This window comes from Phalacrocorax carbo, chromosome 14, assembly GCF_963921805.1.
Source record: "Phalacrocorax carbo chromosome 14, bPhaCar2.1, whole genome shotgun sequence".
Classification (NCBI taxonomy): domain Eukaryota; kingdom Metazoa; phylum Chordata; class Aves; order Suliformes; family Phalacrocoracidae; genus Phalacrocorax; species Phalacrocorax carbo.
The window spans coordinates 11,669,021-11,695,521 of NC_087526.1; the positions used below are offsets into that span (position 1 = coordinate 11,669,021).

A 26,501-nucleotide genomic window follows, 5' to 3' on the forward strand; every position below is an offset into this window, starting at 1 on the left:
GCCAATTTTAGAAAGTACCAGTTTATTTGGGGAAAAAAAAAAATAATCAGTAAAGCAGTGGAAAATCCCCAAGAGCAATTACACAAGAGAATCTAAATATCCCGAGAAGCAGACACCACTCCTGCCTTCCTGGTAGTGCTGTCCACAGGCAGTAAAATCCTCCCTCTCCTTCCCAGTCTGCAGTGACCTCTGTGCAGTTTTCAGCGCCTCCCAGAGCCCGCAGCTTCCCTGAACACACTTGTACAGGAACCAAGTAAGTGAGTCAAGCTGGAGGAGGAGCCCAGGGAAAAGTCCTCTCTCAGCGATGTCTCAATACATGGCCCCCTGTGATCTCCGTTTTGCCTGCACAGCTCTGAGAAGCAGCTGCTATTGCTGAAGCTGAATTTATTCCCTTGCATCTACAAATTTGTCCTCAAGCCTACAACAAAGCCTCAGTAAGGAGGTTTCAGGAGATTCTAAACAGCCTTCGCAACTGTCCAGTTTTGTGCTGCCTACACAGTTACACAGTTTAGGGACCTACACTCAGATTTTTATCTTAGACCACACCAGATTCAGAGAGCTGCAGTAGGACACAACTTGCATGAAGTAGTTTGTAACACCCTCCTGAAACAGAGGTATCGGGCACACGCGTTACCCTTTGCTCTAGGAGCACTGGGGGAATTGGTCTAACTCTCAGTAGAGGTAGGAGTTAGGTACATGATAGATTAAGAAAAACCCATGGCAGGAGGTTCAGAGCTAGCAGTCTGAAAGTTCAGTGCTCCCAGCTGGGAGATGCTGCCGAGGCAGACTTAGACCTACCAAAGCCAGCCTTCTGCAAGAGGCAGGTACTCGGCACAGTACCACCAGGGACTCGTGGCACAGCCAGCCCCCAACACAAAGTTATTTTCCCCGTACTGCAAGCTTCCAACACCTGCTTCAAAACAGCCCCAGAACAGAGACAGGGATCTCTGCTTTAACTCAGAGGATCAAACCCGGCACATCCCTGACTGCAGCCTGCTTCCAGGCGCAGCCCAGGACACGGCGACAGAGCCTCAGGGCTCGGGCTGCTCCAAGCCGCCCTCCCTAGCACCAGCCCACTTGTGCTCTAGACAAGATGCTGGACAAACAGCAGCACAAGCGAGATCAAGCCTCTTGCACACAGTAAGGCTGTTGAAGAATTGACTCCAGCCTTTTCACTCTTCACTGTATATTTCTCAGTAAAATATATAATATATAGCTTTATAAGACTGATTATAATATATTACAGGCTAGAAACACTCTTGTCTTTTCCCTACTTCAATCATATTTTAATCCAATTTTGCATACAGATTAATCCTAGAAGTTGTTGCCTTAAATTTATAATTAAAATTCACAGAATAAAGCTTAAATAGTTTTCAGAGACTCATTATATTAGTGTTTTACATAAGGAGGATAAAAGTTACCAAGTGAGAACAGCCATTTCAGAAACTATAAATAACTCTATTAAAAAAAATCAAATCCTAAAGAAGTTATGGGAAAACCATAAATATCTTTTAGCCTCTACAGTAGCTGCTATAGAACTAGAAGAAACCTGTAACACACTGTAGCTAACTCTGCTTTGGTTCAGAATATGAATCATAAAACAATATCTCTAGAGAAATGCCCGGCCAAAGGAAACACAAAGGGATTGAAAAAATAAATCTGAGGAAATTAAAAAAGTAGATTTTTTTATTATTTCAAAACAATTTCTACAAACTTTTTATATAAACATTAGGCTATTTTCTTTAAAATTGTTATAAAAAAATCCTACAAGCAATCCTTAAGAAAAAGGTAAGAGACCGAAGGCAAGGAAAGGGTGTCATCATAGCCAAACAAAACTGGCTGTCCTGATTTCATGGACTAATGACCCTTGCCTGTGGTGGACAGGAAGAGACAGAAGTCTCCTGGGGAAGACATTCCCATAGGCCCTTTGTGGCATTCAGGGATTTTTGAGCCCCTATGGGCCTTTTACTCCCTGATAAGGCAACATTTATCTGTAGTGTAAGAGATTCATAAATAGTTCTCCACAAAATGCTTCACATCAACAGCCTGCTGCAAGACATCTATTAGCAAGGTTTATAAAAAAAGCTATCTTCTATAGAAGCAGCCAATCTGAGCACGGCACACTGGATGCAAACACATGGTGTTTGCTCCCATACAGTCTGTTTTGTGTTTATACACCCTCTATATAACCAAGCAGAAAATTTGGCATCTTTATTCTTTTTACACTAGCTTTAGAAAAAAAAATACACTGTGGATTTTTTTCAGACTCTTTGTATTTCATTGGGCCCTTGATAGCTGAGTGGGATGGGAAGGGTCACGTAGGAAGTTTTTTTTCCTCAAAGTCGCTTTGAAATTCAATCCAAAAAGAGTATTTGTTCAGCACATCTCATCCGAGTGCACAGTGTTTCCACACAGTCTGTTTGTCCCTTGATGGGCACAAGGTGCTGCTGAGCTTTAAGCATAGAACTCATTTGTAGGGGCTTTCTTGTAGATCGGTTTCTTCCCAAGGTCATAACTGCCTTCGTCCTTTTTCTTCATGCGATAGACCAAGAGGAGGATCAGGAAGACAGCAAACAGGAGGCCCACTGCCCCTCCTGCAATGAGAGCTGGGGAGGAAAAAAAATAGAGTATAGAGTAAGTCTAAACTCCTGGACAACTCCAAACCATCAGCTACATCTCAAAAGTCTGCTTCAAGAGTACCAGCCCCCAGAACTGCCTCCAGAGTCCCAGTGCTGCCCGTGTGCCTGTCGCCATATGTGCTGGCATTTTCAGCAACAGCAGATGTTATTGGAAAAGGCCAGAAATTGCTTTCAAGCCAACCATAGAATAATCACATGTTCCACATTAACACAAACTGGTTAATGTTCCAGATTCGTGCAAGAAAACTTTTGGCAGAAAGACATCTTCCCTGTGTGGAGACAAACATGACACCCCCCACCCCAAAAAGCCCCACCACAACCCACAAACAGCATCAACTCCAGGAAAATGGTATAGGTCTGAGCTGAATGCTTTAACTGCGTGTGAGCACACTCTGGGGACTCTGTATTTCAGTTAAACAGCAACATCCCACTACCACCACCATCACCTCCCTCTCAACATCACCCCAACAACTGAAGGCCACAAACCCACAAAAACCACCAAGATTTTCTCACTCATCACACCAAGGGTGGCCACAAGACTTCAGTGAACTTTATCCTTTGCTGTGACACCTACTCATTGCACTAAATCGGCTTCTTTGTTAGGTGGCTTTGCAATCCACTCTTCCAGTCGCTCCTCCGACTGGGAGGATGGCTGCAGATCAGCAAGATGTGCCAAGGTTTGTTCTTGGACCATCAGGCCAAGTGCTTGATGAAGTGGGCCTTGAGACAGATCTGTCCCACATGCTGAGGGGAAGCCAGTCACTTGGTTTTGCTCTAGACAGAGGCACTCAGATTCATAACAGCTGACTAGGTGTTCACAGCCCTTAGACTAGTTGTTTGGTTCCTGGCAAGGCTCAAAAAAGGCAGGACTTGGGCAGAGGTTAGAAGGAAAACGCCTGCATTTGATATGAAAGCCTATGAAGTCATTGATTTATGGCTAGATACACCTCTTGTTGAGGTAATATCTGGGTGCAGAGCAGCTGCCACGTGACTTGTGTGGCACTTAGGCCAACAGTCAGCTGGCAGGCTCAAAACCAAGCTGTCTACCCCAGTAAAGCAAGCAGTAGGCTCTTCTGCTGTTTAAGGGCTAGAAGGCAGAAGTGACCCTGCTACAGGCAGTCACAGAGGTAATGCATCCCAACTCCCCCGTCAGCAGGAACTGCTCCCCAGAGAAACAGGGAACAATAGAAGCCATTTTGATTTATAGTATTAATGATTTATCAGGACAAGGTGGAGTATTACCTGTAAGAACTTCTGTTCTTTCAAAGATACTGCTGTTGGCTGTGCTTGCCATGGAGATCTTGTTGGACAGGTTCTCTTCAACAGGTACAGCTTTGTCTGGAATGATTTCATTGTCCACCATTGTGTTTTTCTTCTCATCTTTTATCTTTCTCTCAGCATCTCCAGGGATATAGTTGTCAGATATCTACAGAATATAGACAAGCCACACCCATCAGTAAGCAGCACCCAGCCTACCTACATTGAAAGTAGGAGGGCATGCAGGGAAGAGAGAGTTTGCTTAGTGCTTTATGAGTACACTGATCCTGCTCATGCAGGTAAATTCATCTTGATGCCACGTCTTGCAGGGGGAAGGGTATTCAGAAAGCTTCACAGACAGACCAGAGTAGCTACGTGTTGCTTAAAACATGCAGAGGCAATACCTACCACAGGAGTATCTATGGTGGTCAGATACATGGCATCTTCAGAGTCCGAGTAGTCTGCAGAGAGCAGGGAGGAAAAAAAAGTTGAGAGGACACTAAGTTCTCCTCTCATTACATACCATTTTTCCAGAATTCAGACACCTCCTGCAATACCAGCAACTGCAGACAAACTAAGACTCTTGTTCTCTGGTGACTACAATTCCCTCTTATCTACAGGCACTTTTGCTATTTAACAGCTTTAATTGCACAAGGCCATGAGACCAACACCTCTCACATGGGAGGGATCTTCAGCTGGATCCATTGGTCCATGCTCCAGACTGCCAGGAGTTGCCCTGCAAAGCAGGTCTGCTATAGTTTGCTAAGCTAATGCCAGTGGAGGGCAACGCTCTTACCACCCATCCCTAAAGGATACTTCACCAGCCCTCTAGTTAACAGATCTGCCCAAACATGTCAGGCACCGATTTCAGCACTTGCTCTCTCCCTTTTAGGGAAAACAAATGTTCACGTAAAAGGGACATGGAGCTACAGAAACTGGTTTGGGCAGGGAGCTTTGCATGTCACAGAGTTCACTTGAACACCAGTTAGTCCTTTACCTTGTTTGGCCTCAGCCGAGATACTAACTTTAAGCCTTTTAACACTGCCTCAATAAAATAAAAATAAAATTTAAAAACAAACTATTAAGTTCCTCAGAAGTTCAAAAAGAAAGAGATCCAGCCAGTGCAATGCCTTTTCACTTGCAGTAAGACAAGCTTAAGCTTGGCTGGCCTCTATCTGTCCTCCCCAAGTGATTCAACATCATGGTACAGTCACTTTCACTGTTCTCATCTGTGAGTGACTACGATTCACATGGCTTTCTCATCTCCACCTGACACTGTCATTCCCTGTGGAGCTCTGGCTGTGCACTTAGCCCATCACTCATAGGCTGGTGTTGGAAGAAATTTCACAGCATCAACTGATGAAGACCCATTTCCCCCACTTCCCTGCTTACCTCCAGACCCAGATGCCTCATCTATATCTAACCCATCATCAGAAGTTAAGTGAGGCCTGAATTCACCAATGTCTTCATCATCTGGCAAGTCTCCAGAGGCAGGGTAGCCAAGCCATCCAGCATCCATGGTCTCAGTTTCCCTCACCTGTAAATGGGGGTGGAGAAGTGTTAAGTATCAGGCAACTCTTCAGAAGCATTTCACAAACGGTCAGGAGTTCAGAGCCTGTGCTGAGCACACTACTTCCATCAGAAGAACATTAAATGCTGAACTTCCTCTCCGCCAAAAGCATCATCTTCATCAGCCTGGAAATAGCTGAGTTCCCCATGAATTTCTCGTAACAGAAGTGAGAGCCAGTCTGGGAGGGGAATTTCCTGAGGACTACAGATTCAGGAGGTTCACTTGAACCCACAGGGTGAAAAATAACACAACAGTATCTTGGTCAGGAGTTTGTAGCAAAAGCATTTAGAAAAGCAATACCTTCAGTTTGGGGTAAGGGGCGGGATGTGGAAAGACTTGCTACTCCCAGAGAAAAGAGTCTGGCACCTATAGGTCAGTTGTTTGCATAGCACCGAAGCCTCACACCAAAGCAAATTGTTGCTTCTTGTATTGAGAACAAACCTATTTTAATCACCCAAGGGTTAAAAACTGGTCTGTCAGTTCAGCTGAATTGCAGTGCAATATAGTGTGACGTTCAAGAGCACTTGTTATCAGTAATGACTTGCCTGAAGGAAGAGCTTCCCCACCTCATCTCTTAAAACACATGTAAACAAACAAGTCTGTAAAATGAAGTTCCCATCCTATGGTCAGGTGAATGCAGCAAAGCGGCAGGACAGCCTCTCAGAGAATCAGCTGTTTGGCCACAATGGCCATTTATACACCAGAGCTCATTTTACACTTGGATCTTCAAGGAGCCACAAGCCCAAACCTCCTGCCCTCACCAAGGTTATGCAATTTTCCCAGACTATTTCTTCTTGCTCTACAGCCCTGGGGCCTGCCCTTGTGAGGGTACCATAGGTACGAGCTCTCAGGTTGCTCAACACCAGCCCACAGATTCCAGCAGCTCCAGATGCTTCCACAGCCATGAAGTCATCACCATGATAGGGGAAGGGGTCAAGTACCCCCTAGCAAGAAGCACAATGCAGATGGATGGGTCCCATAGCTAGGGGCTAAGCCATCAACATTCTTTCATGCTGTCCCCACAGAAAGACTGGGAACCCATTCCCTGGGTGTCTCCTAGAACTTGGGCTCAGTTCCTGAAGGTTAAACTACCCAGGAGAGTATTTTTTAATGTACTCCAGTGTCTTACACATTCGAGGGATCTCCTTCATGTACAGGTCCACCACAAGCTACAGCCTCAGAAGGGCAAGGATCAGAGACTCACAGGGACAGTTAGAGCTGGGTTGCACCACCGGAGCCTGCTTCACCAGGGCAGCAGCAAGACCCTGAGCAGCTGAGATCAGCCCTCCTGCTCACCTGGCTGGGTGCAGCCCATCCTACAGCCCAACAGTGACACCAGTTGAGGAATTATATCCACTATCAATCTCACAAGCAAAGGCCAACAGTCAGCCACAAGCCATGCGTCAGCTTCCTCTGGCCACAGCCCCAGCCCTGCCTCCAGCCCAGATTTCCCTGTCCATTAGCATACTGGTTTTGCCAGGAACAAGGCCTTGTGGTCAGGACAAGGTGTTTCTCATTTTGCACAAGGAGCAGTGGCTACTAGATGTGCTTTTCATTAGCTTATTGAGGCATCTTTGGTTTCCCCAGAAACTCTACTGGAGGATAACCAAACGAACAGCGTAGATGGCATGAAGTGCTGATGCCAGCTCTCCTCCCAGACCCCATCTCCACTCTCCCTGAGCCTGGCACTAGGTGATAGGAAGGGGGCTGGGGAGGAAGGACAGCTGGGAAGAAATGCCCCCCCATCCTGGAACCAGGCATTCCTAACATTATGGATCACTCACCCCAAGGCAAATTCATTTCAGGATACATGAAACCCAGCCAAAGCCAGACCTGCAGTGGAAACGGCTGCCAGCACACAGTAGCTGTTCCCATGAGAGCTTCCAGCCATTTCATCAAGCAGTGGGAAGAGCCCAGTTCCCATCTGCCTGAGCTAGGACACCAGGGCTGGGGAGCACATTTGCTGAAGATCCGTATAACCCAGCTGCCGCACCAGGGCTGATCAATGTTGGCAAGAGCACTCTGCTGAGCCGCACCCCTGTGCCCACTCATGCTGTACTTCGTTATGAATCATGGCCAGCTGATGTCCTAACAAGGGCAGCTCAAGAAAAATCGCATTTAGGCCACCGCATGGCTGGACAGCAGGCTGGCCTTATCAGATCAGCCCAGCCGTGAGCAAAGTGGTGGCAGACAGCCATGGTGATTAGTACATACCGTGGAATGCACCAGGTTTGGCTATCAAAAAACCCTGTTTAAATCAGGACAGACAGTGTTTACAAGCCAGAGGACATACCAAGGAAATGCCTGACTCACAAGTGTAAATAAGTATACGGGAGCATTCCCTGAACTCAAGCTTCATCACCTGCTTGAGCAAGGAGAGGGAAGTTCCTGGAAGCCACTTTTATTGTAGACATTGAGCCTCATTTTTCAGATTCATCTGTCAGGGAAGTCAGAGGGCTGCTGGGCACCTCCATACCTACCCTCTGGGTTTCACATGCTCTCCTAAGGAGCAGGCTCCTCCTGGGAGCTGGGGCACGGGCAACCTGGGAAGAGTTAACATTGGAGGGCTGTGCTCGAAGGGCAGGTCTGGAGCAGGCACATTCCTTGCATACACACCTGTGAGAGGGCACACAGCCACTTTCACAGACTTACAGACAAGGGCTGTGGGCTTCCCAAGTGCCACAAAAAGAGCTCCCTGGAGAACTGCTTGAAAAGCACATCCCTTTCCAAGAGGATTCAGAACTCCCTACAGCTCTGCTACCAGGCAAAGAGGCACCATGGAAGGTGCCTGCGCTTCCTTCTCAGCTGGCAGGCTGCGGGCAAGAGGAAAAAAATCTAGGAGACCGCCATAGTACCATGGCCAGCCCTTGCCAAGTCACCCCTGGCCACGTTCAGCTTAACACCTTCTGCAACTGCCAGCTGGAGAAGGGCACCAGCACTGCTCGGAGTCTGCTTTCCACCACCTGTTATCCCAGCACTGGAGCTGGGCCAGGGACTTGCTGGGAGAGTCACACTGGGCAGTGGCACAGCCCCACCTCACCCCAGCAGCCAAAGTCAAGCCTTACTATTAATATGCTCTTCTCTAGGAGGGGTCTGTACAGCAATCAACCTTTTCTGCAGGAGTCTAGTTCCAGGATTTCTTCCTTCATGTTAAGGAGCAGCTTTTATCCCCAGTAAACACCAGGGGGGATTAACCAACATGCTGGGGAGCAGCAGCTTTTCCTGCCTGCCAGTGACAAAAAAAGTTTATTCCCTGCCAGACAACCAGCACGTCAGGCACGTGAACTATGAGCGTCATTCCTGGAAAAGCCGGGCACAGAGGTCTCATGTCTGAGCCCAAGACAGGCTGCACTACTGGATGAAGCCAGACACTGTTTGCTCAGTTCAGGCACAGGAATCACACCCTTGGCACCCCAGGCAGGGCTTGCAGCCCTGCTGTGCTCCATCCCTAGCCCACCCCACTCCATTTTGGGCTCCTGGGGCTTTCACTCAGAGCCCCAGCATACCACTAGCCTCTTCTCAAAGAGAGCAGCTCTCTTTATTGAGGCAGCAGGCAAAGTTTCTGTCCAATGTGTGAATTTCCCCAGCCGCTGGCTAGTTCTGGGAAACAACAAACCCAGGCACCTCGCCTGCTGCAGCCCACACATCCTCACCACAGCCTCTGCAAACCCTTTCAAAAACACCCAAATGCTGTTTTGGGGCAGAGACAAAGTTTTCCAGCCATGGAACTAGCTTTTACAGGTGGCCCTTTTCTCTGATCAAACACACCAGAGCTCATTAAAAGCTTCTCTGAAGGGTCACAGCCAGCAAGCTGCAAAGGAAGTCAGACCTGCAGGGACTCGGGTATCCTAAGCGCAGGGAGCTCTTTACCAAGTTCATAACTCTGGCATGGAGACACGGCACTGCCTCCTGCCTCCCTCCCCAGCCCTGTGTACACAAGTCTAGGAGTAAACAGGAGCAAGGTGAAAGTCAACCTTTCCCAGACAAAAAGCACATGAAGCTGAGCCAGCCTGGGAGGTGGCAGAAGAGGGGGCAGAGGTGCAGGCCTGTTAACTCTTTGTAGCCTGCAGGGACAGATAAATGCATGGGGCTTTTGTCAGGGGCTCTGTACTGGGGGACAGTTGTATGCATCAGCTCACAAGCAGCATTACACGAAACATCTTTCCCAGACCTGTGCTGTCATGGGCAGGTGTCACCTTATACCACCACAACGCACGTCTAGATCAGCTTAACAAGAAAGGGCTCCTGAACGACATGAGCAGCTGCCTGCATGGGTCAGCCTTGGAGCCTGGTTATTAAGAGATCATTCTTGCAAAGCCACCACCCTGGCCCTCGTGCTATCCTGCATCATGAACCAAAGAGCACCAAATCCAATGGGGCCTTCCCAATGCAAGGATGCAAAGCTCTATAAGCCACCAAGCCCCAAAGAGGGAATTTCCATACAGTCACTTCCACCAAGTTCTTGCAGGAGTACACAAACCAGGAAGCTTTTAAAGCTCACACAAAGTGCTCAGAAGAGCAGGGGTTAGGAGCTTAGCTCACCCCCTCTTGAGGCCTGCCAGCCTCCCAGACCAGGAAAATAGAAGAGCCACACAAAGCTGGGAACATGGAGACTCAGACTGGTGCAAGTCAGCCAAATAGAGCTGACCTCCGAGGGAGGGAGGCACACAGCAAGGTAACAGGCAAAGAGAGCTCTATCGTCCCATCTTAACAAGCATTAAAAGTAAAGTTATTAGAAGCAACATGAACTTCCAGCAGAGGCAGCTCCTGCCCGACTAGTAAGGGAAGGGCCTATATTTCCACCTAAACCACTCTACTCCCTCCCACCATGCTCCAGCTCTGTGTAGAAAAAAAACCCAGAACCCAACCCCAAAGGTAGCTTTTGTCATGAAAGCAAAGCAAATATCAATATTTCAATCTCGGTCACACCTAAGTCCTTCAACACATCAGCCAGAGTAAAAAAAAAAATCTACTTGTGCTAGCTCCTTGTGCTCATGCTTGGAAGGCACCATTTTACCTCTTTCTCACTCCTGGTCAATCTGTCCCACATAATTTGCAGCACACACAGCCCACACTGGCCTCTGTGCCAAGGAACAGAGGTTAAACAGCTCCCATCTAGGCACACATGTGTGTTTAGCTGCATGACAGGCTCACCCCAAGGCTTCCAGACAGTTAACTACTACTGTGCCTTTGCTTAATGCTTTTCAGGCAGACCTAGAGTAGGACCACAGGTAGATTGGCTTTGGGCAAAGGCAGCCTTGCCTGTCTCCTGTGACAGACACCGTACAGGTTCACTCCGCCACAGTGAGCTGCAAAGGTCGATCCATTACACCTCTGAGGACTAAGGGGAAAATTGGAGACAGAAGCACAGACTAGGGCTTGCAGGCAGCTCCTGACTGCAGCAGGGGATAGCACTGCATCTCCAGTACCCCAGCACCAGTTATTACACACTATCTCTTTGTGCCTCTTAAAGAGGAAAAAAGTATATTTATATTTCAAACTGTGCTCGGTAATACAGGCAAGGAGCAGGTTCTGGCTTAATAAGCTAGAGCAAGAACAGCATGCAGGCTGACGAGCTGTCCAGCTGGTAAAAGCATCACTCATCCAAGGTGACTTAAGAGAAGCGCCCCCAGTCCCTGTCCAACCAGGTACCCGTCCCCCTGCAGCCACGTAACCCGCCCCACATGCTCACCCTCAGCAACGCACGTGCTACGCGGCGGCAGGCGCAGCAACGCGTGTCCGGCACCAACGCAGCCTCAGCCTGGGTCACTCCCCCGCTTGCCCCCGCTCCCCCGTGGCTATTTAAGCTGTGTCGCCGCAAGCAGCTCTCCTGGGGGCTCATGCGGCAGCAGAGGCATAATCCCCGTGACAATCACACCGTAATCCAGGGCTCTGGAGAGCAACCCGCTGTCACAGGTGTCTCCCCTGCAGCAGGGATGAATCCTCCCAGGCTCTGCTCACTGAAAATAGGCTTCCATGCTCTTACAGTCAAACCTCAGTTACCTTTTAACTCACACGCGTTTGCTTACACAGAGCCTGCTCTCTTCAGACCACACTGTACACCAGTACCTTTCAGGTCATGCCATAGAAGCAAGCAGGAGGACAGAGAGATTTCAAAGGAATGAATTGTTTAACTGTTCTTGCCCCGTTATCAACCAAGACCAAAGCCATAAAGACTGAGTCCTTTGCCAGACAGGCACATACTGGGATCTGTTTACTGCGATGGTGGCAAAATAGCTGCTCTAAATACTCAGTGACCACCTCCAGAGACCTACAGAGCCCGAGCAGGATGGAGATGACTGCTTTGCCCCTCCAGCTAGAGGAGATAAAGCTCAGCAGGCAGTTGCAGATGGCTGTGTGTCAGTCACTTGCCCCGAGGCAAATAAAGATAAGGTTCAGAGGAAAACTGCAGGAGGGGAAAGCAGGAGCTCTCATGTGACTTAGGAGGAAAACAACTGCAGCAGAACCATTTTGTGCCCCCGGAAGGTTCTCCCAGTCATGGTCAGCAATACACACCTAGTTCATTACAAGATTATATTTTTATGGTGGTTACAAACCTGATCATAGGTTTTTCAGAAACTTCACTACCCAGGGCTCAGGTCTGAAGCTGGAAATATCTATTGAAGGTTAAAAAAAGGATTCAGTTCTTCCAGCTCACAACTCACTCTGAGTTGCCCTACTCTATACCAGGAGGCTCCCTCCTATTACATCTTGGTCTATGGAAGAAAAAATAAAATAACATAAAGGCCCCAGCAAAGCAGCTTTTCCATTACAATCTCTCATACTGCTACTTCATGCTTGGAATATTTTATATATCATATTTCCCCCTCACACCAGGGAGAGGCCTGCCCTCACTGCCCTTTCCTAGAATACAGCTACACCCCAATATTTCCCTGGACACACACAGGAGCAGAATTTCCACTTGGAAAGAAACACATGACATGCATTTTGGGGATCTTTATACTACCTCATGCTGGAGCGTTAGCAAAATTAAGCCAGCCAGAGATCCAACTTCAAAGGGTGACTTTCCTAGCTGGCTCACCATACAGCTAATCCCAGCTTGTTTGTACAGTCAAGATTCCCAGTGCTGCACCCTACACATGCTTCCCCTCCCACAATCCATTTTAATCTAATCAGAAGTAGTAGTCCAAAGATTTAGGCTTAGCCCAGGCAGTTGAGCTCTGCCAACACAGTTATGCTATTTAGAGTTTTGCTCTGTTGGCAAAGCTGCCAGCAAAAATTGTAGCAGAGGAAGTTATCGGCACAAAAGCACTTGAGATGGCATATCCGTCCCACTCCGCTATCAGCCTATACCCGTGTAAGCATTTATACAAACAAACATTTCAACAGCAGGGGTTTTCCTAGTTAGCCGCAGCAACAGAGGCTGGGGTTTTGGTACATGTGGGGTTTTTTGTTTTGGTTTGTTTTTTTTTTTTTTTAATAGAGACATTACCGACTTGTGCAGAGGTTGTCTTGGCTTGGGCCCAGAAAGCAGCAGACACAGCATGTGCTACTCGGGATAATGCAGCTGTACTTTGGGAAACCTGTCACTCCCAGGAGCATTTTCCTCTCTTAGAGCTCTGGACTCCTGGCTAGGCTTCCTCCCCTCTCTGAGCAGGGGGCAAGCAGGTGGTAGCAGTTTTCCAGTACTCCCTGACCGCTTGTCTGCACCAGTACTGTCACAGCCAAGAGCACAGGGATCCAGCTATTGTTTTGGTCACTCCTTCCCTGGTTCTGCAAAGCCTACGCTTGGCTGGACTAGCAAGTCGTTCAGTAGCGAACACGCAGGAGCAGCTCCTCATACTCGGCCTCAGGAAATATAGAATTAGCGCCAAGAACAGCCCGCATGTAAACAGTCTCCTGCAAGATCCTGACTCCAGAGTCTGCTCCACTGCACACTGTGGATTTGCAATAAATATTTATCTCACTGGGGAACAGAGTCTTCCAAGCAAAAGCTCCTGACATCAGTAAGGACTATATTTCCATTTGGGGTAGAAGTTTTTCTGTTTTTAAAGGGGGGACACACTCGCCCACAAAAGAAGCGTTGCCACCCTCCTAGCACCATGCTGGCCAGGGTCCAGCCCTCCACCTATGGGTCCTACTCTAGGCCAGTGCAGCAGCACCCCATCGCAACAGGCACCCTCCTTCCAGAAACCTCATCTTAAGCACCAAGACTTCTGGCTACTGCACCATGCAGGCCATTTCAGCACAAGGCCAAGGCATGCACTTTCACAGTCATTAACACAAGTTAATTTTTTTTTTATTGCTATAGTTTGACTGCAATGGCAGCTAAAGGGCAGGAGGCAGGGTTAGCCTTGCAGCAAGGTAAACAGGGCACAGCCACATCGCTTTGTATTCAAGTTCTACAGCAGACAGCAGCACAGTTGTAGCTGAACTGTGGTGGAGACACCTTTTCCCCTTCAGCAGCCAAAGCAGAGCAACATCAGAAGAAATAAATCCTTCCCATGGCACGCTTTGCTTTCCCTGACAGAATGCAATTTGTTTAAGCAAGAAGAAACCTTGTTTTTGCTTGACATGAGACTAGAAGCTTGGGTAACAGTGCTACAGGTCTCCCAGTCTCCTTGCCGCCCCAAGGAGTGTCTCTGAGATTTTAATTAACTGCTTTGATTTTTAAGTTATCCCAATAATTTGTCTAACAACAGCCTCTTGGCATTTTACAATCAGAGCCTCAGCCTCAAACGATTTAAGGATAAAACTGACAAGACTGCATATTTCCAGCAAAACTAAGACTTTTACAAGAAGTGTATTTTTGAAGTCAGCCAGCCTTCAGAAATTGAGAGGGACGCAGCTATATCTTGTGTGCTTTCCCCTCCTACGCTGACATTTTCTCCAGGTTCAGGATTAAGTATTTAACCCCCCTCTTTAGAGGCTGTCTGCTCCTTTAGCTTGCTTTGGACGCTTTCAGTCATTTCAGATAATGCTGCTGCTTTCTTCTCCCCCATGCAACTCTTGTTTCCAACTGCATCCATCTGAAAACACAGCAACCACGGAGCTGCCAGAGCAAGTTAGTGGCTGCTCAGTTCAACACCATTTTCTGACCCGCCTTTGCCAACACCAGCTCAGCTACTGGCAGCAGTCCTATGTCTGGGCCCGATAGCTTTTTGCCCACCATAAGCCACAACCCGAGGCAGATTAGACAAGAGGCAGCAGTGGAGGCGCTCGGTGCCGAGGGCAGCACAGACTGCCTGCCAAGCAGCACTAGCTTTGCTTATCGCCCCTTTCCTAACCCATAAGGGGAGATCCACCTCTATGCTGCAGCACCTCGGAAGTCTGAGTCATTGCTTTGGGTCAGGGCTGTTACTCAGAGGGTGACAGCAGAGTCTCTGGGAGCTGTGAGGCCAGGCGAGAGTCAGAAACCCTGAGTCAGAGCATGACTGCTGTGAGTCAGGGCTGACGGGGATGCGCAGCAGAGCTGGTCACAGGCAGCAGCCTGGACTGGACAGCCGTTCAGGCACAACTTAATAGACAAAAAAAAGAAGTCTGAACTAACCTAGAAGTGTAGCCCTAACAGCTCATTAATGTAGGATCTTTTATAGCCCCTTAGAGCAGTACCTTATTACAAGTCAAACTAACTAGGCTGCCCTGGCTATTCAGAGCCACCAAGCCCAGTCTCATCACAAGAGTCTCATTCTAGTGCAAATCATTTGAATCCTTAATCTGAAGCATTTGCATTCCACCGAGTCTCAAACAAACAGCTACACATGCTCCGCTGCAGCAGCCCAGAGGTCAGGCGTGCGCAGGGTTTGTCCCCATCGGTTTTGTAGTGCTTCAACTACATCAGCTTTGAGTTTGAGGCTGCAAGAGCAACACAACCCTGCTGTTGTTACAGGGCATAAAGGAACAAGCTCTGCTGAGTGGAGGGGGAGAACGCAACGGCAAGGCTCTAAGAGCAGGATGAAGAGGGTAAATGTTAACTCAGGAGCAAGGAAGTATTTTGAAAGATGGACACGCCGTTTTGTCTAGCTGAAGCGATAGCTGGGGAGTTCTGCAGGATCAGCAAGCCACAATAACTTAATCTTGAGTCAACTTAAGTGACTTACATTGCAGATCGTAGAACCACAGCACCCTGTTGGTACATGAAAGAGTCAAAAGTTGGTTTTAAAGACAAAGCCCATCAAGCCATACATTTGAGGGAGAACAACTTAACACCAGGTTATATTGCACTGTGTGTGTTAATTTACAGCCAGCCAAGTAGATTCAAGCAACCAGCACATTTTCAGCAGAGCATTTACCAGCATCAGGAGTCAGGGGGAAGGGAAAAGTAGCTGCAGGAGTTGTGCTTAAGTCTGCACGCCAAGCAGCCAGCCAGGTTCCCTCCTCTCCATCATCACTCTCAAAGTCAAGTTAGCAGCTCTAGCTTCATGGTGGAAGGGGGATACAAGTGTATCGAGAAGGCTGTAAACCACCACAGGAAAACCACGGCAAGGTCACCTTAGGTTCCACTTCAGGCATTTTAAGAGCAGCAAATGGCCTCCCCACCCCAACCATTCAGACAGCTCAAGGCAATAGTAAAGCCATTAACAGAGGCTTGGATGGGAGGCCAGAGGGTAAGACATATAGGGAAAAAAGCTTTCAATTGTTGGACTGAATATAGGCCTTTGCAGGACCTCAAAGTGCCAAGGCCTTGGGAGACAACAGCAGGAGGGGCAGGAAAGAAAGCAATCACATTGGCTAACATCCTCAACTTCCAAGAGCTAATGAGTCGCTGGTGTTGTGAGTGTGAAAAGTACCAAGGTGAGCCCCAATTTCCCTCTTGTAAAAACTGTTCAGAAAACTCTGAACCACAAGAAAGTTCTCTCCAGCATGGCAGCTGGCAGGCACTTAGGACAGATGAGAATTGGGCAGCAGTGCTGTCTGCCTGACTGTGCCCCAAGCTCTGCAGGGGGTCAGGTGGGTACCTCTATGTCTAGTACAGACAAGGTGCTGGGCTGCAGAGGGACCGTGCACCCCTGAACTCCCACCCCACGAGCTGTGCACGCAGTTCGACAAGGTACGAGGTGCTAGAGAGGCTATTTCTACACACTACAGGCTTTTCATCCTGACAGCCAGCTCTGGGTTTGGCTACCAAAACGACGGGCTCCTTCCCTTCAGGACTAAGGGACATTGCCATAGACACTGTAATTCTGCTGCTGCTGTTTTAAAGAGGCTGAAGCAAAGCAAGGATTTGCTTTGCATGTTCAGCTGGCCCATGAGTTTGCCAAGTCAGGAGGTAAAATAGAGTAAAACGTGCAGATAGCAATGTCTTGATTTGATTGGGAGGGACAGATGAGAAACTGGGCAAAGAGCTGAAAGAAAAAACAGGCCTCGGGGATCAATGGCAGTAGGACAAGCCAAACCGGTTTTAAGATTAATAATGCTGCACTACTTTCCAAACACAGCTATCATCAACAAGACACCAGCTTTGCCAATCAGGAGGCCTCCAAGCATGATTGCTTTAAACCAGCAAACAGAGCCCACAACCAGCACAAGCCCTTCCCCCCTCTCCCTGAGCTATCCTCTGCCAGCAGCTTCTGGGTGGGATTTTTGCTTGTCTACCCTGTGGAGGACACACACACGACCTAGTGCTGCATGGAGACTTTCTCTGATTACTCCAAGGCAGAGAAGTAGGACAGCTGGAACAAGCTTGCAGCCCATTAGCACTGCTCAGGACCTGCTGAGCTCGGGGCACTCAGAGCCCAAGCCTGCAGCAGGCAGACACCTCCGCTGCAGGGGAGCACCCCCTGCTTCCCTCCTGTGCCACCCGCAGCACTTTTAACATCTAAAAGTGCAGGGAGAGCCCAACGATGCTATTCTGCCCAAGCAAGGCAGACCTCAAGTCCTTTATCAACTCCACTGATCCCATGTCTCGGCTGCACCAGTGGCTTTGGCCCCATCCCCAGCTGCAGGCCCCTAAAGCATCCTCTGCAGGAACCCCATCCTCGCACAGCACGGCACAAGCAGAGGGGAGCACCCTGCCCTCCCAGCCTTTGCTTTCTAAAGCACCTGACCAGAGAGGGCAAAGGAACACCGGGAGACCTCATGCTTTCCCTCGAACTTCCCCCCGCCCCTGGGGAGCCAGGCGATGCTCTTGCACAAAGCTGCTGGGCTGTTGTAACGCAACCCACCTACAGCCTCAGCACCAACGTCACGCTTCGGCACTTCAGTGCTAGTCCCCACCCTCTTACACATCCAAGATTGCTTCACGGGGAGAAATCCCATCCACGCTAGAAAGCCACGGCATTTTTGTTTGTACACGCTTGAGAAACATTCAAGCACCGAGTCACTCAAAAGCTGTGCTCTTACATAAGCACAAGAAATACAATCCCTGTCTTGTTAAGAAACAGCTACCTGTCTTCACCCTGCCCGCACAGAAAAACTAAGAGCCACATGCCGTGCGGCCCTGCACGTTTTGGCAGTGCTATTAAAAAAAATAACATGGGAGGAGCACCAGCAGAACTCTCCCAAACAGTGTGTCATCCTCATCTCCTCCCCAGCAGCCTGTAACCCAAACAATTTGTTTGGATAAGTCTCTATAGTAGGCCAGTGTTACTTCTCAAGCATATGCTCCATCTTAGGTACCTTAAAAGATACAAATACTCTGTAAGAGTTCTATATAAGGATTTACAGAATACATCTGTACAAAATTTGTCATCTTTGCAGAAATCTGATGCTTGCAGACCACTCAATTCCCCCGGGACACTAAGTTGCATTTCATACCAAACATGGTCAACGCAACTTCCAGATGCTGTCTGCCCCAAAGGTTTGCCCTACTAGTTTGGGCCAGTTCTCAGACAAGCAATTCACGTGCTTAATAGCAGGGATAAAGACACGAGATTAGAGTAAAGTGGATTTGGGCTGGTTGGTCTTAGCAGAGAGTAGTAGCCAATTACTACTGATGCTCTCTGTGGGAGTTTTCTACTGCACAACCAGCAACCCCCCAAGCCTGTCCCCCTATCAGAGAGCAACCGAGCAGCAAAGCCTTATCAGTTCTGATCTGTCCACCCAGCCTTCAGTCCAGAGGGAAGCAATGTGGATGATTAAACTTAGTTTTGAGAAGCCCTGATTTCCTGCAGTTACCTTAATCTCAGCAGCTCTTTCAGACTAGCAGAGGAATCTGCCCCGACTGAACTATCAGCAAGATGGATGGACACGCAGAAAAGCAAACAGCAGGGAAGGCAGAGTCCTGAAATCGCTGCTTCCCTGCAAAGATCCCACGTGCGCCCGGCTTGAAGCATCCAAACTGTTTCCCCATATCATATATTTAAGAGACTCTTATTCCCTGCGTGGTAACGCGTACTTTTTCACTCCCATGCGGGAGCGAGGAAGGTTTGATACACATAGAAAGACATCCGCTACCGGCACAACCGGACTCGGGCGAGCCTGGAAAGCCTACCCAGGCACTGTGACGCGCTGTGCGTGCCTATCCCACCACACGCTCCCAGTACAAGAGGGATTAAAGGACTGAAGTCCATGACCAGCAGTTGGAGATGAAGGCTGGTAAGGGGGAGCAGCAGTTCATCGCTATCACACGCCCTCGTACGCTGTACTGCTCTAATTCCACCAGCCCTGGCTGCAGAGGAGCGGGACGAGGCTCGCCAGCGCACGGGGGGCGAACGAGGCACGGGAGGAGCGGCACAGCCGCCGGGAGAGGTAGCGGTAGGGGGAAAGAGTCCTGCGGGGGGCACAACCGGGCCAGGGCAACGCTGCTTCGGCATCGCGGGGAGGAAGCAGCACTGGGGCCGGGACGGCGGCAGGGGACCCGGAGGAAGGAACGGGAGCTGCCCTACTGCCACTAAGCCGTTTTGCCCCGCCGTTCCCCGGAGAAGGGCAAGCGGCCGGGGCGGTCCCCGGGCGGGCAGCGGTGCCATCAGCTCCCGGGCTACCGGTGAGTGGGACCCGCCGCAAGCGCGCCCCGAGCCGGGAGCCGTGCCGAGACCCGCGGGTAACGGCCGGGCCATTCCCTCCCCCCGGCACCGGGAACACCCCTCCCTGCCGGGTGTGCGTGTGGGGGAGACTCACCGACTCGGCGGCGGCGGCTCGCAGGAGGATGCCGAGCAGCAGGGCGGCGCGGAGCACCGGCGGGACGCGGGGCAGCGGCATGGCCGAGGCGGAGGAGGCGGCGTGAGAATTGCCGGCGGTGGCGAACCGGGATCTGGCCGCCCCCCGCCGCCGCCGCTGCGCTTATAGGGGCGGCGCAGCCCCCGCGGGGGCGGAGCGGCGCTGCCCCCGCCCCGCCGGGAATGCCCGCACAGCCCCGCCCCGCCGCGAATGCTCACACAGCCCCGCCCCGCAGCCCCGGCACCGCGCACACACAGCCCCCGCCCCGCACCCCCGGCACCGCGCACACACACCCCCCGCCCCGCACCCCCGGCACCGCGCACACACACCCCCGGCCCCGCACCCCCGGCACCGCGCACACACACCCCCCGCCCCGCACCTCCGGCACCGCGCACACACACCCCCGGCCCCGCACCTCCGGCACCGCGCACACACACACCCCCGGCCCCGCACCTCCGGCACCGCGCGCACCCACCCCCCGCCCCGCACCCCCGGCACCGCGCACACACACCCCCCGCCCCGCAGCCCCGGCACCGCGCACACACACCCCCCGCCCCGCACCCCCGGCACCGCGCACACACACCCCCCGCCCCGCACCCCCGGCACCGCGCACACACACACCCCCCGCCCCGCACCCCCGGCACCGCGCACACACACCCCCCGCCCCGCACCCCCGGCACCGCGCACACACACCCCCCGCCCCGCACCCCCGGCACCGCGCACACACACACCCCCCGCCCCGCAGCCCCGGCACCGCGCACACACACACCCCCCTCCCCGCACCCCCGGCACCGCGCACACACACCCCCAGCCCCGCACCCCCGGCACCGCGCACACACACCCCCCGCCCCGCACCCCCGGCACCGCGCGCACCCACCCCCCGCCCCGCACCCCCGGCACCGCGCACACACACCCCCCGCCCCGCACCCCCGGCACCGCGCACACACACCCCCCGCCCCGCACCCCCGGCACCGCGCACACACACCCCCCGCCCCGCACCCCCGGCACCGCGCGCACCCACCCCCCGCCCCGCACCCCCGGCACCGCGCACACACACCCCCCGCCCCGCAGCCCCGGCACCGCGCACACCCACCCCCCGCCCCGCACCCCCGGCACCGCGCACACACAGCCCCGCCCCGCACCCCCGGCACCGCGCACACACACCCCCAGCCCCGCACCCCCGGCACCGCGCACACACACACCCCCAGCCCCGCACCCCCGGCACCGCGCACACACACCCCCCGCCCCGCAGCCCCGGCACCGCGCACACACACACCCCCCGCCCCGCAGCCCCGGCACCGCGCACACACACACCCCCCGCCCCGCACCCCCGGCACCGCACACACACGCACACCCCCCACACCCCCCACCCCGCACATGCCGGCCCCGGGAGCTGGGGACACTGTCAGGCTGATTTCCGAAGCACTTCAGCCTTGGGGGGGAACCCGGGGGGTGGGGGCGGCTGTGTCCGTGGGGGTGCGGAGCCTGCTCTGCCGGGCTGGGCCCCCGACCCCCCCCCCAGCCGGCGTGGCCACAGTCACTGACCCCCGGGGGAAGGGGAAAGGGGGGAAGGGGGAAGGGAAGGGGGAAGGAAAGGGAAAAGTAGGGAGCGAAAAGGGAAAGGAGAGAGAAAAGGGAAAGGAGAGAGAAAAGGGAAAGGGGGGAAGGGGAGGCAAATGAAAGGGGGGGAGAAGGGAAATAAAGGGGGAAAGGGAAACTGGGGAGGGCATAGAAAGGGGAGGGAGCAGGGACGTAGTATCCGCTTTCGCAGCATTCCGCAAGTGACAAGTCTTCACATTTACAGAAAACCAAGACTGATTTTCTGCGACCCACAGCATGTCATCACTGTGGTTATCAGGCGGGGTGTTACATCACAGGGTTCTTGGAGACTGAAAATGAAAGCTCTCTGTGCGTTTTCTCCATAAGTGGCAAGTGCAAAAATCCCACACAGATAAGGAAAAAAAAACCCGCAACAGCAGTTTAACTCTTTCAGTCTTTCTTCTCTCATTAACAACTTTGCCTGATCATGAAAATTTGCTTGAAAGCATCCATTTCAGCCTCTGAACATCCCAAGGTGCACCTGAACTACCATACCAGTATGCCCTCTGCATCGGTCCCTTATTCATACTGCAGTCACATCAGTTTGCACTGGGCTCTAGTTTGTAAAGAATAAAATACTTTCTTAGCAGGTGAAGCAACGCACAGACTACAAAGCATGTGTGCCATGTTCCCATCTGCCAGGTATGGATGCAAACCCTGCCAGATCAGGTTCTCAGCCCACTCCAGCACTACAAAGCTATCCCAAGAGACCTTGTAGCCTTCCCCCGTCCCACCTTAATATGCTAACCCTTGAACCAAAAAGATGTCTAAGGTGAAGCAGCCTTCCCGACTGCCTGTTCCTTTGGGAAGGAATAGGTACAGAGAGAGCGAGCTTAGGCCAGGATGTCTCCTCATTGCTTCTTAGAACCATGCCTATATAGGTGACGGCTGGCAGAAGAATCTCCTGGTAGCACCGTGTTGAACTGGCCGTGGAGCCAGCTGGCATAATATGAAGTGACAAGGAGTGCTGCTTGGAGTTTAAAAAAATAAAATAAGATCTGAAGACAACATACATCCAGGGAAAGGTAGGAACCAGCCTGGAGGAGGCTGTGGTGGAGCTTCCTGTAGCACACATCACTCTGTGGTCAGGACTGCCTGACTGTGATGAACTGCCTACCCTCTAGTTCACCTCAGCATCCAAGGCCACCAAGGACACGAAGGGGAAATCTGTGCTGTGGGCTAGATTACTACCCCTCCTTTGCACCCCCACTTCATCACACAGAAGAGCTGAAGAAAGTCATTCCTGGTGTGGGTGGGGAGCCCAGCTCCAGTGAGTCTCCAGCTCTGGATACCCAGTAGAGGTGGGCAGCATAAGATGGAGAGGAACAAGAGCGCATGGACCGGGTCAAATGTGCAAAGACTGGTCCATGCCATGGCAACATTTGCCAGCCAGGAGACAGCCCCAGCAGCACAAGGTGGCCAGAAACACTCCACTCCTCCCTAACTCTCTAAATGGCACCTGTATTGGTGTGCGTATGGCCATGACTCCTCTACACCTCCTTCTAGGTAAAGCAGCCACCACAAAGATGCTTTCAAAACCAGCTGTCTGTATTGTGGCTACAAACACTGCTAACTTGCCTGTTAACTTCCTCTTCAAACAAGCACAACACACCATACTCCTCCTGGTTGTCATACCCCTCAACACACACCCCCACTGCCAAAAAGTCCCCCTGCATGGCACAGGACACCATTTTCCCTCCTAGGGAAGCTCTGCTTTGACAGGACAGAAAGGAGCAAGTGTGCCTACCTGGCCCAGGGACCACCACATTGTCCATCAGAGTCACACCTGCATGCACAATCCTTCAGGCAAACTGATAGAAATCTTGGGCTTCTGGAAACAGAAGAGAAAATTAAACTCAACCCTAAAGCATTTTCTAACCCTGAGAACAAATTTACATAACTTTACTGACGACATTTTCAAAGCACACTGTGTAGATTCACCTCCCTCCCTCCCATACACAAAAACTTTCTGTGACCGTACCTCAAGAGAATTCATATGCAAGGAAACACAGCCACAGAAATCATAATACAGTTCTGTGAACCCACGACATAAAATAGCCTGCTTCATTTTGCCCTTCAAATGTCCCCTCTCAAAATGCTGACATTCTCCTCTCTCTGGAATAATGCAGAAAAATCATGGGTATATGACACTCACTGAGAGCAATGGGACAAACAGGCCCAGAGAGAAAAAATGCACAGCTGAAATGCACTTTCCCAAAACCTCACTACAAGTGAGAAAAGCAGAAGAAAAATAAAACACGCCTTGAGCCACACATTTGTTCTGGGTGATGAATTCTCACATTCAAGGTGTGTCAGTTCCCTTCTCCATTTAAAAATTACAGTTGGCAGAGATATAACGTTGGCTGGCCACCATTGTTCCTAACCCGGTGTTCAACAGCGAACAGTTACCAGCTCTCACCTTGAAAATAAACATAAACACCTGCCAGTTCCCAATACATGACACAAACATGCTGGAAGCGGCATGGAGCATCCAAATACAGCGCACCTGGAGGGTGAGGGAAATCACTTTTTTACAAGACACAAAGAAATGTCTAGATAACCTTGAGAAGGCTACAGGCAGAGCCCTTTTAGACACTTTGAGATCATGAATTCTTCAGCCAAGCTCAGCACAGTTCCTGGAGGCAGATTTTAAAACGAGCTTAGAGCATGATTCTCAAGCACTAAGAAGCCTTATGTAGTTTGAAAAAGTCTCAACTCCCAAAGTCCGTTCCATTCAGTTTGCTGAGCTCTTTGGAAAAACCACATCAGCACACTGTGTGGGTAGAGGAGCAACTGAAAACTCTCATGCCACATTTTGAGCTACTTAACACAGAGTTATTTTGGAAATGTATGATCTTAGCCTTACTGTCCCTTTAGAAAAGGTCACCTTAGCATAAATCCTACCTGCCTGGCAAGAGGGAAACAAACCCCAGCAAAGGTCAGTTCAGATAGCACTGCCCTTTGTAAACCAGCTGGTAAAATATGGATCACCTAAATAAACAACTTCCTGTTTTAGGCAATGATTCCTGAGGAGGAAAAACAATACCATCCTATACAGCTATTTCTTAAGGAAAGAATCCCTGGCTAAACAGGGCATTCTTCTTCCACACTCCTGATAAAGAAGTGACCAGGATAGTTGCACGTGGTTTGGGTACATTCTCAGGGCATCTGCTATGTCCTGGGCATATTGCCACTTCTTCTTCCACCTGCTGCTCTTTGTGACACACAGGTGTCATGCACAAAACAGTCAGCTGGTTAAAAAAGGACGTTCTAACCAGAAGCCAGGCGAGCAGCACTTAGTATGGCACCCTAGAAAGCATATCTCTGTGTTTCGACATCCTTTTTCCCTTTAACACATCTTTCCTCCACCGCCATCTCTGTAATTTGTTTGAACTAAAGAGGAAGAAAAGGCAAACTGAAAATGCCACTTATTTCCCCAAAAATGTTTGCTTTCCAGGTCCACTTTAAACCCTTCCCACAGTGCAGGGATGAGGGGCAAGGGTCCCCATGGGGAGAACACCCTCTCTTCCAGGAGGAGGACACAGTCCCCTTAGCTGGAGCAGCCTGGAGAGCAGGGAGAGCTGAATTCAGGAGCACAGATGGGTAGACGTGACCCTGCAACATGCCATCGCGAAGTCAGCCAGGAAATTAATTCAGGAACTGGGCTCCACCTGGCTTGGAGCACAAATGTCTTTGTGCCACAGCGCTTCACTGCGTCCGTGCTGGTGCACTGCCCGCACAAGGCAGGAGGGAGCCTCAGCTCACACCTCTGACATGACTGCTGCCCTGCCGATGCCTTCAACTACGCAGCAGCAACCAAGCAGGGAGGAGACTCGAATCTGGCAGGAATTCGAGTCAGCACCTCCCAAAACACCAGCTCATATCTTGCAGTCCCAGGGACTACTGGATAAATCAGAAATATTGTTGCTGATGACTTTGGCTGTGGAAAGACATCCAGCAACTATACCAACAGTCCTACCGGGGCTTCCGTTACACTAGCTTAGAGTTTTAGTCAGCTATGACTGAACAACCACAATTTTTGCTGGCAAAGGATAAAGTCAGTCCTAAAAAGCTTGAAAAGGAAAGAGGAAAGTGAAAATTAATATCTATGTGGTGGTTTGCACACCTCAGAGAGCCATGCACAACAGATTTCAGGAAAGGAAACCAATTTCTACTAAGAGTTAACAGAGGAAGTGTTGAGTCTCTCAATTCATGCTCAGCAATGTGCTGGCAGCAGGCAGCGCTGATAGGGCTGGGATTTTCCCGTGCCTGGTTCTGCACTGACTAAGGCTGGTAAGTAAGCTTCTGCGGAAACAGATTCTCTGAAGGCCCAAGTCAGAACTCAGCAGCAGTGGCCCACATCCACCACATGCCTCTTCTGCCTTGCACAACCCTTTCTAGGAGCGGCAGGTCTGGGAACAGGGAGGAAAATGTGTCAAACCTGCCTTGCCGCAGTGACATCCACAGAACAAGGAAGGCAAAGCACGCAGCAAAGCTGCAGAGGGAACTTCCCATACAGGGATATGGAAAAAACGTCACAAGAGAATGTCAGAGATCATTATCTGAGTTCCCATAGCCAGAAATATTCTACACCCATGACTGATGTGGGTCTAGCACCTCCCATAAAAGCTGGGCTCCCCTTCTGTCCTCCTCCTCCTTTTTCTAGGTGACAAGAGCTCTGTGGCAACTCCCCTGTCCACCCGCACAGCCCGCGCGTGCCTCCTCTCCTTTTTCCAGTGAAGACCTTATCTCTGAAACGCTCTGTTGTCCCACACAGCCTTGGGGATTTCAGTAATCAGATAGTGACAACTCTCGCATCCGAAGCTAAGCAAGCAGGACAGCTTATGCAGGCCACCAAATGGGCTCCGGCAGCCAAGAGCAGATGACAAGAGGGGGTACGGCTGACTCTGGCATCTGGCCATTTCATCAGGCACGAAAAAAACCCACCACATAGGAGCAGAAACCTCCCACAAGAAGCCAAGCCCTACGCACGACCAGCCCTGTGACGGAAAGGCGCTGCCAGGGCACACCGGGGCTCGTAACAACACCTTGGTGCCCTATGGCCTAAAGCTAAAATGGGTACGGCTGGGCAGCAGCGACCGACAGTCTTGGCGCCTGGGGGGACTTGCCTGGAGATGAAGGGAAACATCCCAGAACAATCATTTCTTCTATGTTTCATCTATGTTCTAAGCCCCGTTAACGGGCAGGCTCAGCTCCCCGGGGCCGACCGGCGGCCCGGGGCCGGGCGCTCACCTGCCTCGGAACCCGGGGAGGGGGCAGCAGCACCCGGTGACGCGATGTCACCCGCATCGCGACCGGCGCGGGGTCAGGGGGCGGTGGTCGGGGGTCCGCGGCTCAAGCCCCGCCGTCCCGGGAGG

General features: G+C 51.1%; 1 protein-coding gene across 4 annotated transcripts; it reads right to left on the reverse strand.

Moving 5' to 3' along the window:
- Nucleotides 1-26,497, reverse strand: SDC4 (syndecan 4). Of its 4 annotated transcripts, XM_064465737.1 has the most exons (6): nt 26,377-26,403; nt 22,871-22,954; nt 5,289-5,433; nt 4,305-4,357; nt 3,882-4,065; nt 1-2,606 (listed from the first exon to the last, which is right to left on the reverse strand). In XM_064465737.1, exons 2-6 carry the CDS (start codon nt 22,889-22,891, stop codon nt 2,455-2,457), a joined length of 555 nt encoding a protein of 184 aa, XP_064321807.1. In that variant the 5' UTR covers nt 22,892-22,954; nt 26,377-26,403; the 3' UTR covers nt 1-2,454. The 4 variants fall into 4 exon arrangements, with proteins under 4 accessions (XP_064321807.1, XP_064321806.1, XP_064321805.1 ...); XM_064465736.1 differs by lacking the exon at nt 22,871-22,954 and having other exon boundaries at nt 26,377-26,497; XM_064465735.1 differs by lacking the exons at nt 22,871-22,954; nt 26,377-26,403 and adding an exon at nt 19,486-19,643.
- Nucleotides 26,498-26,501: the final 4 nt, after the last annotated feature.